This window comes from Scyliorhinus canicula, chromosome 20 (genome assembly GCF_902713615.1).
Source record: "Scyliorhinus canicula chromosome 20, sScyCan1.1, whole genome shotgun sequence".
NCBI lineage: Eukaryota > Metazoa > Chordata > Chondrichthyes > Carcharhiniformes > Scyliorhinidae > Scyliorhinus > Scyliorhinus canicula.
This window is the reverse complement of record NC_052165.1, coordinates 86,336,976-86,350,059: the sequence shown is the minus strand read 5'-3', so window position 1 is coordinate 86,350,059 and position 13,084 is coordinate 86,336,976. Positions and strand designations below refer to the sequence as shown.

General features: G+C 51.4%; 1 protein-coding gene across 1 annotated transcript in view; it reads left to right on the top strand.

Moving 5' to 3' along the window:
- Nucleotides 1-6,422: 6,422 nt before the first annotated feature.
- The window catches only part of wdr91 (WD repeat domain 91), a gene marked incomplete at its 5' end in the record, with an annotated part of 78,430 nt that continues 71,768 nt past the window's right edge, over nt 6,423-13,084 (top strand). Inside the window, 1 exon segment of the mRNA XM_038780323.1 lies at nt 6,423-6,509. Coding sequence (XP_038636251.1) covers nt 6,423-6,509 — 87 coding nt within the window.

Here is a 13,084-nt window from a genome sequence, read left to right as displayed (position 1 = left end):
GGACTGGGGAAAAAGTCTCTGAATCTATCTATTCCCCTGATCATCTTATAAACCTCTATCAAGTCGCCCTCATCCTAAGACCATAAGACATAGGAGTGGAGTAAGGCCATTCGGCCCATCGAGTCCACTCCAAACATTGAGTGGAAACTCTTTAGATCAAATAGTTTGGATTGGGTAGTGTTTGTGCAGTGTGTCCAGGAAGCTTTTCTAACACAGTATGTAGATTGTCCGACCAGAGGGGAGGCCATATTGGATTTAGTACTTGGTAATGAACCAGGGCAGGTGATAGATTTGTTAGTGGGGGAGCATTTTGGAGGTAGTGACCACAATTCTGTGACTTTCACTTTAGAATGGAGAGGGATAGGTGCGAGCAACAGGGCAAGGTTTATAATTGGGGGAAGGGTAATACAATGCTGTCAGACAAGAATTGAAGTGCAGAAGTTGGGAACATAGGCTGTCAGGAAGGACACAAGTGAAATGTGGAACTTGTTCAAGGAACAGGTACTGCGTGTCTTGATATGTATGTCCCTGTCAGGCAGGGAAGAGATGGTCGAGTGAGGGAACCATGGTTGACAAGAGAGGTGAATGTCTTGTTAAGAGGAAGAAGGAGACTTATGTAAGGCTGAAGAAACAAGGTTCAGACCAGGGCGCTGGAGGGATACAAGATAGCCAGGAGGGAACTGAAGAAAGGGATTAGGAGAGCTAAGAGAGGGCATGAAAATCTTTGGCGGGTAGGATCAAGGAAAACCCCAAGGCCTTTTACACATATGTGAGAAATATGAGAATGACTAGAGCGCGGGTAGGTCCGATTAAGGACAGTAGCGGGAGATTGTGTATTGAGTCTGAGAGATAGGAGAGGTCTTGAACAAGTATTTTTCTTAAGTATTTACAAACGAGAGGGGCCATATTGTTGGAGAGGACAGCGTGAAGCAGACTGATAAGCTTGGGGGATACTTGTCAGGAAGGAAGATGTGTTGCGCGTTTTGAAAAACTTGAGGATAGACAGTCCCCCGGGCCTGACGGGATATATCCAAGGATTCTATGGGAAGCAAGAAATGAAATTGCAGAGCCGTTGGCAATGATCTTTTCGTCCTCGCTGTCAACAGGGGTGGTACCAGAGGATTGGAGAGTGGCGAATGTCGTGCCCCTGTTCAAAAAAGGGAATAGGGATAACCCTGGGAATTACAGGCCAGTTAGTCTTACTTCGGTGGTAGGCAAAGTAATGGAAAGGGTACTGAGGGATAGGATTTCTGAGCATCTGGAAAGGCATTGCTTGATTAGGGATAGTCAGCACGGATTTGTGAGGGGTAGGTCTTGCCTTACAAGTCTAATTGAATTCTTTGAGGAGGTGACCAAGCATGTGGATGAAGGTAAAGCAGTGGATGTAGTGTACATGGATTTAGTAAGGCATTTGATAAGGTTCCATGGTAGGCTTATGCAGAAAGTAAGGAGGCATGGGATAGGGAAATTTGGCCAGTTGGATAACAAAATGGCTAACGATAGAAGACAGAGAGTGGTGGTGGATGGCAAATATTCAGCCTGGAGCCCAGTTATCAGCAGCGTACCGCAGGGATCAGTTCTGGGTCCTCTGCTGTTGTGATTTTCATTAACGACTTGGATGAGGGAGTTGAAGGGTGGGTCAGTAAATTTGCAGATGATACGAAGATTGGTGGAGTTGTGGATAGTGAGGAGGGCTGTTGTCGGCTTCAAGAGGACATAGATAGAATGCAAAGCTGGGCTGAGAAGTGGCAGATGGAGTTTAACCCTGACAAGTGTGAGGTTGTCCATTTTGGAAGGACAAATCTGAATGCGGAATACAGGGTAATGGTAGGGTTCTTGGCAATGTGGAGGGGCAGAGAGATCTTGGGGTCTATGTTCATAGTTCTTGAAAGTTGCCACTCAAGGGATAGAGCTGTGAAGAAGGCCTATGGTGCGCTAGTGTTCATTAGCAGAGGGATGAATTAAGAGCCGTGAGGTGATGATGCAGCTGTACAAAACCTTGGTAAGGCCACATTTGGAGTACTGTGTGCAGTTCTGGTCACCCATATAGGAAGGATGTGGAAGCTTTGGAAAAGGTGCAAAGGAGATTACCAGGATGTTGCCTGGAATGGAGAGTAGGTCTTACGAGGAAAGGTTGGGCTAGGCCTTTTCTGATTAGAACGGAGGAGGAGGAGGAGATTCACACGGATGATCCCAGGAATGGTAGGCCTAACATACGATGAACGTCTGAGGATCGTGGGATTATATTCATTGGAGTTTAGGAGGTTGAGGGGAGCTGTAAGAGGGACTGGGAAGAAGCAGTCAGTGCAGGGACCCCTGCGGTCGTTCCCCTGAGTAACAAGTATACGTTTTGGATACTTGTGGGGGGGGACGACTTACCAGGGTAAGCCATGGGGTACGGGCCTCTGGCACGGAGTCTGTCCCTGTTGCTCAGAAGGGAAGGGGGGAAAGGAGTAGAACATTAGTAATTGGGGACTCAATAGTCAGGGGCAGATAGGAGATTTTGTGGGAGCGAGAGAGACTCACGTTTGGTATGTTGCCTCCCAGGTGCAAGGGTACGTGATGTCTCGGATCGTGTTTCCGGGTCCTTAAGGGGGAGGGGGAGCAGCCCCAAGTCGTAGTCCACATTGGCACTAACGACATAGGTAGGAAAGGGGACAAGGATGTCAGGCAGGCCTTTAGGGAGCTAGGATGGAAGCTCAGAGCGAGAACAACAGAGTTGTTATCTCTGGGTTGTTGCCCGTGCACGTGATAGTGAGATGAGGAATAGGGAGAGAGAGCAATTAAACACGTGGCTACAGGGATGGTGCAGGCGGGAGGGATTCAGATTTCTGGATAACTGGGGCTCTTTCTGGGGAAGGTGGGATATAGACAGGATGGTCTACATCTGAACCTGAGGGGCACCAATATCCTGGGGGGGAGATTTGTTAGTGCTCTTGGGGGGGTTTAAACTAATTCAGCAGGGCATGGGAACCTGGAATGTAGTTTTGGGGTACGGGAGATTGAGAGTATAGAGGTCAGGAGCACAGATTTGACTTCGCAGGAGGGTGCCAGTGTTCAGGTAGGTGGTTTGAAGTGTCTACTTCAATGCCAGGAGTATACGAAATAAGGTAGGGGAACTGGCAGCATGGGTTGGTACCTGGGACTTCGATGTTGTGGCCATTCAGAGACATGGATAGAGCAGGGACAGGAATGGTGTTGCAGGTTCCGGGGTTTAGGTGTTTTAGTAAGCTCAGAGAAGGGGGTAAAAGAGGGGGAGGTGTGGCACTGCTAGTCAAGGACAGTATTACGGTGGCGGAAAGGATGCTAGGGGACTCTTCTTCTGAGGTAGTATGGGTTGAGGTTAGAAACAGGAAAGGAGAGGTCACCCTGTTGGGAGTTTTTATAGGCCACCTAATAGTTCTAGGGAGTAGAGGAAAGGATGGCGAAGATGATTCTGGAAAAGAGCGATAGTAACAGGGTAGTTGTTATGGGAGACTTTATCTTTCCAAATATTGACTGGAAAGGATATAGTTCGAGTACATTAGATGGGTCATTCTTTGTACAATGTGTGCAGGAGGGTTTCCTGACACAATATGTTGACAGGCCAACAAGAGGCGTGGCCACATTGGATTTGGTTTGGGTAATGAACCAGGCCAGGTGTTAGATCTGGAGGTAGGTGAGCACTTTGGAAACAGTGACCATAATTCGGTGACCTTTACGTTAGTGATGGAAAGGGATAAGTATACCACGCAGGGCAAGAGTTATAGCTGGGGGAAGGGCAATTATGATGCAGACATCTTGGGGTCTATGTTCATAGATCTTTGAAAGTTGCACTCAAGTGGATAGAGCTGTGAAGAAGGCCTATGGTGCGCTAGTGTTCATTAGCGGAGGGATTGAATTTAAGAGCCGTGAGGTGATGATGCAGCTGTACAAAACCTTGGTAAGGCCACATTTGGAGTACTGTGTGCAGTTCTGGTCACCTCATTTTAGGAAGGATGTGGAAGCTTTGGAAAAGGTGCAAAGGAGATTTACCAGGATGTTGCCTGGAATGGAGAGTAGGTCTACGAGGAAAGGTTCAGGGTGCTAGGCCTTTTCTCATTAGAACGGAGAAGGATGAGGGCGACTTGATAGAGGTTTATAAGATGATCAGGGGAATAGATAGAGTAGACAGTCAGAGACTTTTCCCCGGGTGGAACACACCATTACAAGGGGACATAAATTTAAGATAAATGGTGGAAGATATAGAGGGGATGTCAGAGGTAGGTTCTTTACCCAGAGAGTAGTGGGGGCATGGAATGCACTGCCTGTGGTAGTAGTTGAGTCGGAAAAGTTAGGGACCTTCAAGCGGCTATTGGATAGGTACTTGGATTAGGGTAGAATAATGGAGTGTAGGTTAACTTCTTAAGGGCAGCACGGTAGCATTGTGGAAAGCACAATTGCTTCACAGCTCCAGGGTCCCAAGTTCGATTTCGACAATCGGTCGACAATCTTCATGGAAGGTAAATCAAGGGAAAGCTAATATTTACCAATTTGAAGTCTAATGATGCTACCCATTTCAAGTGGACTAGAAGCATTTGCCGACTGTCAGAAAATTGCAGTAATTTTCCAGTCCTCACACTAAGTGACTTTGCGATTTTGCCCTGTAAATTCCTTGTCAGAAAATAATTTCAGACTTTTTGTCTTCACCCCTCTTATCCCAAAGTGTCGACCCACTGTCAGTGCACGGATCTTAATCTTGTGCTTTCTGTCTTCCAGTATTCCCGTGCTAGGGACCTTGATGTTCACTCTTTATTTCAGAAGTGAATAGACTATGGACTGAACAGTTGGAGCAGGTGAATTGTGAATAAATCAAAGAACAGTACAGCACAGGTACAGACCCTTTGGCCCTGCAACCTGCACCAATCATGGTGCCTTACGAAACTAAAACCTTCTGCACGTCCGGGGTCTGTATCCCTCTATTCCCATCCTATTCATGTATTCGTCAAGATGCCTCTGAAATGCCACTATCGTATCTGCTTCCACCATCTCCCCAGGCAGCTTGTTCTGGCACCATGCACTCACCACCATATGTGTTTTTTTTTTTAAAACTTGCCTTGCACTTCTCCTCAAAACTTTCCCCCTTGACTTTCCCCCTTGCACCTTAAACCTAGGTCCCCAATTGCTTCACAGTCCCCAACAGTCTCCAAATCGGTATAAGGGAACCACCACAGGGATCCCTGTACTGACTGCTTTCTCCCAGACCCTCTCACCGTCACCCATCTATCTTTATTGTTCGGAGTAACTACATCCCAGAAGCTTCTATCTATGACCACCTCTGCTCCCGAATGATCCGAAGTTCATCCAGTTCCCTAACCCTAACTGGAGATGGGTGAACTTCCCACAGGTGAAATCAGCAGGGACACTGACGGCATCCCTCACCTGAAATATTCTGCAGGAGGAACATTGTACTGCCATCCCGGGTAGAACTTGCATACTCTGCACAGACAGTGACCAAGCCGGGAATCGAACCTGGGTCCCTGGTGCTGTCAAGCAACAGTGCTAACCACTGTACTATCATCATGGTCACTGTTCTCGAAATGCTTCGCTACTGAATCTTCGACCACCTGGCCGGGCTCATTCCCCAATACCAGATCCAGTTTGGCCCTTTCCTAGTTGGACTATGTACATATTGCTTCAAGGAGCTGTTTAGCACACTGGACTAAATCGCTGGCTTTGTAAGCAGGCCAGCAGCACGGTACAATTCCCGTAACAGCCTCCCCGAACAGGTGCCGGAATGTGGCGACTAGGGGCTTTTCACAGTAACTTCATTCAAGTCTACTCGTGACAATAAGCGATTTTCATTTTCAGGAACCCTCCTGAATGCTCCTTACAAATTCGGCCCCATCCAAGCCTCTCGCACTAAGTGAGTCCCAGTCAATATAGGGGAAGTTGAAATCACCCACAACAACCCTGTTGCTTTTATATCTTTCCAAAATTTGTCTTGCTGCCTATAGTCTCTAGCTGTCCCTCAGTTACTTCACCTGCTGACCTACTGCTCTGGTTTCCACCCCATGCCACGCTAGTTTAAACCCTCCCGAGGAGCAAACCCCCTGGCCAGGATATTGGTGTGCCTCCAGTTGAGGATATCAAAAAGGTGCAGTGATGCCAGCTGAGGACTGCAAAAGCAGTCTGCAGATGACTGCTTCAAGTTGTATAAATAATGGCCTCCAATTATAGTAAATCTGACTGGTTTAAACCTGATGAAATTGATGTGTCCTAATTTATCTAATAGTTTTCCAAGAGGAGCCTCAGCACAAGGCTGGCAGAAAACTGAGGTGACTCTGAAAAGGTGTACAGATAGTTTCTGGAGCGAGGACTGACATTTCTCTTCAAGCTGCAGAAAGTTTTAAACATGATATTAAAGTGAGAATTGCAACGTGCTTTTTTTTCTTTAACTTCTGTTACCTGTTCCTGTGTTGCTGAATTTTGATGCAGAGGTCCAGAGATGCTCCCAACTGCAGGAAGAAAATGATGTCTTAAAACAAAAGGTAGTGTTTTATTTCAGTGAGACTGTTGAGATGGGGTGTGAGCGATGGGGAGGGGTGGGAGGGATTGGGGAGTGACCATCTCACGGCTCAAGTGAAAAACCCTTGTTCTGTGCTAGTGAGGCTGAGGTTGGGACAGTCTGGATACTGCAGGATGGAAAGCCAAGGCGCAATTAATCACTGATATTCCCGTGTAGGATAGTCTGGGAATTGCCATTTTTTTCCAGTTCCCCATTTGTGCTTAGTTCTCAGCTGTGTACTTTCCAAATGAGAGTTGCTAGTAAGCAGGCCGGTAATTGGTTGTAGCCTTTGCCTTGCTGTGTATGCTCAGTTATCAGTGGAGGTGTGTGATGAATGCAAGAATGTTTTTTTCTGTTAAAACATGACTGCTGCAGTCATGTTATAAAATAAATCCTAGTTTAAAAGGTTGGGAGCCAGGGGTGCAATTAAGGCAACATTAAAAAGATTGGGTTAACACAGTTTTGTTTTGATTAAGTGTGAAGTTAATTGAATTTCAGCTTGGTGAATTTATGTAGTTACTGGGTGAAGCTACGGTAGGCATTTTACAGCAAAAAGTAGTTTTGATGAGTTCTGGATGAAGCTGTGAGCAGAAATCAAGTATTTTGCTCTTACTGCAGTTTAAAGATAATTCTGTAGACAGATTTGCAGTCTTTCCAAGCAGTTCAGAATGTTCTGATTAGAATGTGAGTTGAAGCAGCTTTTGAGGAAATACAGCCAGAGTTCCTGCATAGTTCAGACAGGATTCAACAAAGAACAAGAACAAAGAAAAGTACAGCACAGAAACAGGCCCTTCGGCCCTCCAAGCCCGTGCCGACCATGCTGCCCGACTAAACTACAATCTTCTACACTTCCTGGGTCCGTATCATAGAATTTTATCATAGAATTTACAGTGCAGAAGGAGGCCATTCGGCCCATCGAGTCTGCACCGGCTCTTGGAAAGAGCACCCTACCCAAGGTCAACACCTCCCCCTATCCCAGTAACCCCACCCAACACTAAGGGCAATTTTGGACACTAAGGGCAATTTATCATGGCCAATCCACCTAACCTGCACATCTTTGGACTGTGGGAGGAAACCGGAGCACCCGGAGGAAACCCACGCACACACGGGGAGGATGTGCAGACTCCGCACAGACAGTGACCCAAGCCGGAATCGAACCTAGGACCCTGGAGCTGTGAAGCAATTGTGCTATCCACATGCTACCGTGCTGCCCATTATTCCTCTATTCCCATCCTATTCATGTATTTATCAAGATGCCCCTTAAATGTAACTACCGTCGACTTCCGGTTGCGGCTATGCAGAGCTAAGTCGCACGTTCGGCAGCTCCCGCTAGGAACGGGCTTTTGGGCTCTTTTCAGGGCCCCCAACGGCATTTTTTTTACATTTCCCGGTGTGGGAAGGAGACTGCAACATTCCCCCGACATTGTATGGCTTGGGCCAGGAGCGGGGTGGCTAAAAAAGTGGTGGTGAAGCCAAAGAAAGTGCAGGGAAGAAAAGCAAGATGGCAGCGGGCGGAGACCAGGCAGTGTGGATGCAGGAGCAGCAGGAGGCTCTCCAGCGCTGTTTTAGGGAGCCGGTGAAGGCTTCTATTGACAAGCTGCTGGAGACCCAGGCGGCCCATGGGGTGGCGATCTGCGAGGTCCAGCAAAAGATCTCGGATAACGAGGATGAGATCTTGGGCCTAGCGGTAAAGGTGGAGGCGCACGAGGCACTCCACAAGAAATGGCAGGAACGGTTCGAGGAGATGGAGAATCAATCGAGGTAGAAGAATTTGCGCATCCTGGGCCTCCCGGAGGGGTCGGACATGGGGGCCTATGTGGTCACCATGTTAAACTTGCTGATGGGAGCGGGGTCCTTCCACGGGCCCCTGGAGCTGGAAGGAGCCCATAGAGTGCTGGCGAGGACGCCCAAGGCTAATGAGCCACCACGGGCGGTGCTGGTGCGGTTTCATCGATTCACCCACCGGGAATGTGTGCTCAAATGGGCCAAGAAAGAGAGGAGCAGCAGGTGGGAGAACGCGGAGGTTCGCATTTATCAGGACTGGAGCGCAGAGGTGGCGAAGAAGTGGGCCGGGTACAACCGGGCGAAGGCGGTGCTGCACGGGAAGTGGGTGAAGTTTGGCATGCTGCAGCCGGCACGTCTGTGGGTCACCTACAAGGACCGGCACCATTATTTTGAGTTCCCGGAGGAGGCGGGGGCCTTTGTTCAGGCCGAGAAGCTGGACACAAACTGGGAGTTGGGACAAGGGGTCGTGTGTGGGGATGATTGGGGATTGCTGTGGTTATGTAACATTTTGAGGGGGGGGGGGGGTGATCTCTGTTCTTGTTTATTTTTAATTCGGTGTGGGAGGTGAGGGAGGGTTGGGCACTGTTTTGGTTGGGTCTGTGGGTGGGCTCTTGCAGGGGGTAAGTAAGCGGAATAGGGGGGGATGGGGCCCCGCGGGGTGTGTGAGGCCCAAGCCAGGGGTGAGGGGACTAGGCCTGTAGAAGGAGCTGCGCCAGAGGAGGTGGGGCCAGGCAGGTGGCAAGCGCGGGCTTTTTCCCGCGATGAAGTGGGCGGGGCCGGGGCGGGAAAGCACGGGCTTTTTCCCGTGCTTGGGATGGATGTGGGAGGCGGAGAGCCTGCTGGTGGGTAATGGAGGGGGAGGTCGAAGGAGAGGCGGGAGTGGCCAGGGTCAGCTGATGTACGGGAGTGCAATGGGGGGAGCAACGCAGCTAGGAGGTGGGGGGTGAAGTGTCGACTTGAGAGATGAACAGACACTTCCAACACTGATGAAGAACTCAGTTTTATTAACTACTTCTAACTAACTAACACACGATGACTGTGAGTCTAAATGATGCTAACTTAAACTAGAGACCTAAGCCTTGTCCGAACCAGTTGATTCTCTCGGCACGTGTTGTAAGTCTGTGCTGGGCTGGATGAGTTCTTGTTACACTCAGAGGCAGCACCCAGAATTAGCAGGAACCGTGGTGCCCTCTGCCTTTATAGTGTGTATTCTAACTGGTGATTGGCTGTGCTTGTACATGTTGATTGGTCCCTGTGTGTGTCCATCAGTGTGTGTCTGCACCATGATATACTGGTGTATATTATGACAGGAGGGTTGGGGTTGGGTAGGAACCGGGTTGCTGCTGGTATGGTCAAGGGGGAGCTGGAGCGATTAGAGGGGGTCGGGACGGGGGTCTGCCGCTGTGGGGAACAGGCCGGGTGTGGGCGTGTGGCTGGCCGAGGAGGGGTTATGGCTAGTCGGCGGGGGAGGGGGGCGGGCAGCCCCCTGATCTGGCTGATAACCTGGAACGTAAGGGGACTGAATGGGCCGATTAAACGGGCCCAGGTGTTCGCGCACCTGAAGGTGGACGTGGCCATGCTCCATGAGACACATCTGAAGGTGGCGGACCAGGTAAGATTGAGGAAGGGGTGGGTAGGCCAGGTGTTCCATTCAGGGCTGGATGCCAAAAATCGGGGGGGGGGTGGTGATCTTGGTGGGAAAGAGGGTGTCGTTCGAGGTGTCGAGCATTGTGACAGACAATGGCGGTAGGTATGTAATTGTGAGCGGTAAGCTGCAAGGGGAGAGGGTGGTGCTGGCCAACGTGTACGCCCTGAACTGGGACGATGCGGGTTTTATGCGGCGTATGTTGGGTCGGATCCCGGACTCGGAAGTGGGGGGGGCCTAATAATGGGGGGGGAATTTTAACACGGTGCTAGATCCGGCACTGGATCGCTCCAGGTCTAGGACAGGTAGGAGGCCGGCGGTGGCTAAAGTGCTGATGGGGTTTATGGACCAGATGGGAGGGGTGGACCCTTGGAGATTTGCAAGGCCGGGGGCTAGGGAATTTTCATTCTTCTCACACGTTCATAAGGCCTATTCCCGGATCGACGACTTTGTCATGAGCAGGGCGCTGATTGCGAGAGTAGAGGATACCGAGTACTCAACGATAGCCATTTCAGATCACGGCCCGCATTGGGTAGACTTAGAGCTGGGGAGGAGAGGGACCAGCGCCAGTTGTAGCGCTTGGACGTGGGGCTGTTGGCGGACGAGGAGGTGAGCGAGCGGGTCCGAGGAAGCACAATGATACCTGGAGGCCAACGATAACGGGGAGGTTCGAGTGGGGATAGTCTGGGAGGCGCTGAAGGTGGTGGTTAGGGGAGAGCTGATCTCCATTAGGGCCCACAAGGAGAAGAGAGAACAGAGGGAGAGGCTGGTGGGAGAGATGGTGAGGGTAGACAGGAGGTACGCGGAGGTGCCGGAGGAGGGACTGTTGAGGGAGAGGCGCAGCCTCCAGGCCGAATTCGACCTGTTGACCACCAGAAAGGCGGAGGCGCAGTGGAAGAAGGCCCACGGGGCGATTTATGAATACGGGGAAAAGGCTAGCCGGATGCTGGCGCATCAGCTTTGGAAACGGGACACAGCTAGGGAGATCGGGGGAGTTGAGGAGTGTGGTGCGGAGTGGGGTTGGCATCAATGGGGTCTTTAGGGACTTTTATGAGGAACTGTATCGGTCCGAGCCCCCGGTGGAGGAGGGAGGATGGGTTGCTTTCTGGACCAACTGAGGTTCCTAAAGGTGGAGGAGGGACTGGTGGTGGGATTCGGGGCCCCGATTGGGCTGGAGGAGCTGGTCAAAGGGATAGGGAGCATGCAGGCAGGGAAGGCACCAGGGCCGGACCGTTTCCCGGTCGAGCTTTACAAAGAATATGTGGACCTGTTGGGCACGTTGCTGGTTAGGACCTTCGATGAGGCAAGGGAGGGGAGGGTTTTGCCCCCGAAGATATCCCGGGCACTGATCTCCTTGATCTTGAAGCGGGGCAAAGATCCCCTGCAGTGTGGGTCTTGCAGACCGATCTCGCTGTTAAATGTAGATGCCAAGGTGCTGGCGAAGGTCTTAGCCATGAGAATTGAGGATTGTGTGCCGCAGGTCATCCACGAGGACCAGATGGGGTTCGTGAAGGGGAGGCAGTTGAACGCGAATGTGCGGAGGCTCCTGAACATTATTATGATACCGGCGAGGGAGGGGGAGGCTGAGGTAGTGGCGGCGATGGACGCTGAGAATGCCTTCGAAAGGGTAGAGTGGGGGGTACTTGTGGGAGGTGCTGAAGAGGTTCGGGTTTGGGGAGGGGTTCGTCAGGTGGGTTAGGCTGTTGTACGAGGCCCGATGGCAAGTGTGGCCACAAACAAGAGAAGGTCTGAGTACTTTCGGCTGCATCGAGGGACGATGGCAGGAGTGTCCCTTGTCACCCCTGCTCTTTGCACTGGCGATTGAACCCCTGGCTATGGCACTGAGTGGTCGAGGAAATGGAGGGGGCTGGTGCGGGGTGGGAGGAGCAAAGGGTGTCGCTCTATACGGACGACTTGCTGCTATATGTGGTGGACCCGGTGGGGGGGATGCCGGAGGTAATGAGGATCCTCGAAGTTTGGGGATTTCTCAGGGTACAAGCTCGGTATGGGGAAGAGCAAGCTGTTCGTGGTTCACCCAGGGGACCAGAGGAGGGGGATTGGTGAGCTCCCACTAAAAAGGGCAGAGAGGAGCTTCAGATACTTGGGGGTCCAGGTAGCTAGGAGCTGGGGGGCCCTGCATAGACTTAATTTCGCGAGGTTGGTGGAGCAGATGGAGGAGGAGTTTAAGAGGTGGGATGCGTTGCCGTTGTCCCTGGCGGGTAGGGTGCAGTCAGTCAAGATAACGGTGCTCCCCAGGTTTTTGTTCCTGTTCCAGTGCCTCCCCATTCTTATCCCGAAGGCCTTCTTTAGGCGAGTCAACAGGAGTATAACAGTTTGTGTGGGCGTGAGGGACTCAGAGAGTGAGAAGGGTGTTCCTGGAGCGGAGCAGGGGGGGGGGGGGGGGGGGGGGGGCTGGCACTGCCCAACCTCTGTGGGGCTATTGGGCCGCTAATGTGGCGATGGTTCGCAAGTGGGTGATGGAGGGGGAGGGGGTGGCCATGGAAGAGGCTGGAGACGGTGTCTTGTTGGGGTATGAGTCTGGAGGCACTAGCAACGGTGCCGCTGCTGCTCCCTCCAACGAGGTATACCACGAGCCCGGTGGTGGCAGCTACCCTCAAGATTTGGGGGCAATGGAGGCGGCACAGGGGGGAAGTGGGAGCTTCGGTGTGGACCCCGATACAGGGAATCACCGGTTTGTCCCGGGAAGACATAGATGGAGGGTTTGCGGGGGTGGGCATGAGGGCAGGGATAAGAAGGTTGGGGGACCTGTTGTGGATGGGAAGTCGGGGGCCTGGGTGAGCTGAGGAGAAGTACAGGCTCCCCTGGAAACACCTTTAGGTATCTACAGGTAAGGGCGTTTGCCAAGCGGCACAGTGGTGGAATTCCCGCTGCTGCCGCCATGCACGTTACAGGACAGGTGCTCTCTGAGGTATGGGTCGGAGAGGGGAAGATTTCGGCAACATACCAGGTGATGCAGGAGGAGGAGGAGGCCTCGGTGGAGGAGTTGTAAGGTAAGGAGTTGTACGGGCAGCACTGGTAGCATTGTGGATCGCACAATCGCTCACAGCTCCAGGGTCCCAGGTTCGATTCCGGCTTGGGTCACTGTCTGTGCGGAGTCTACACATCCT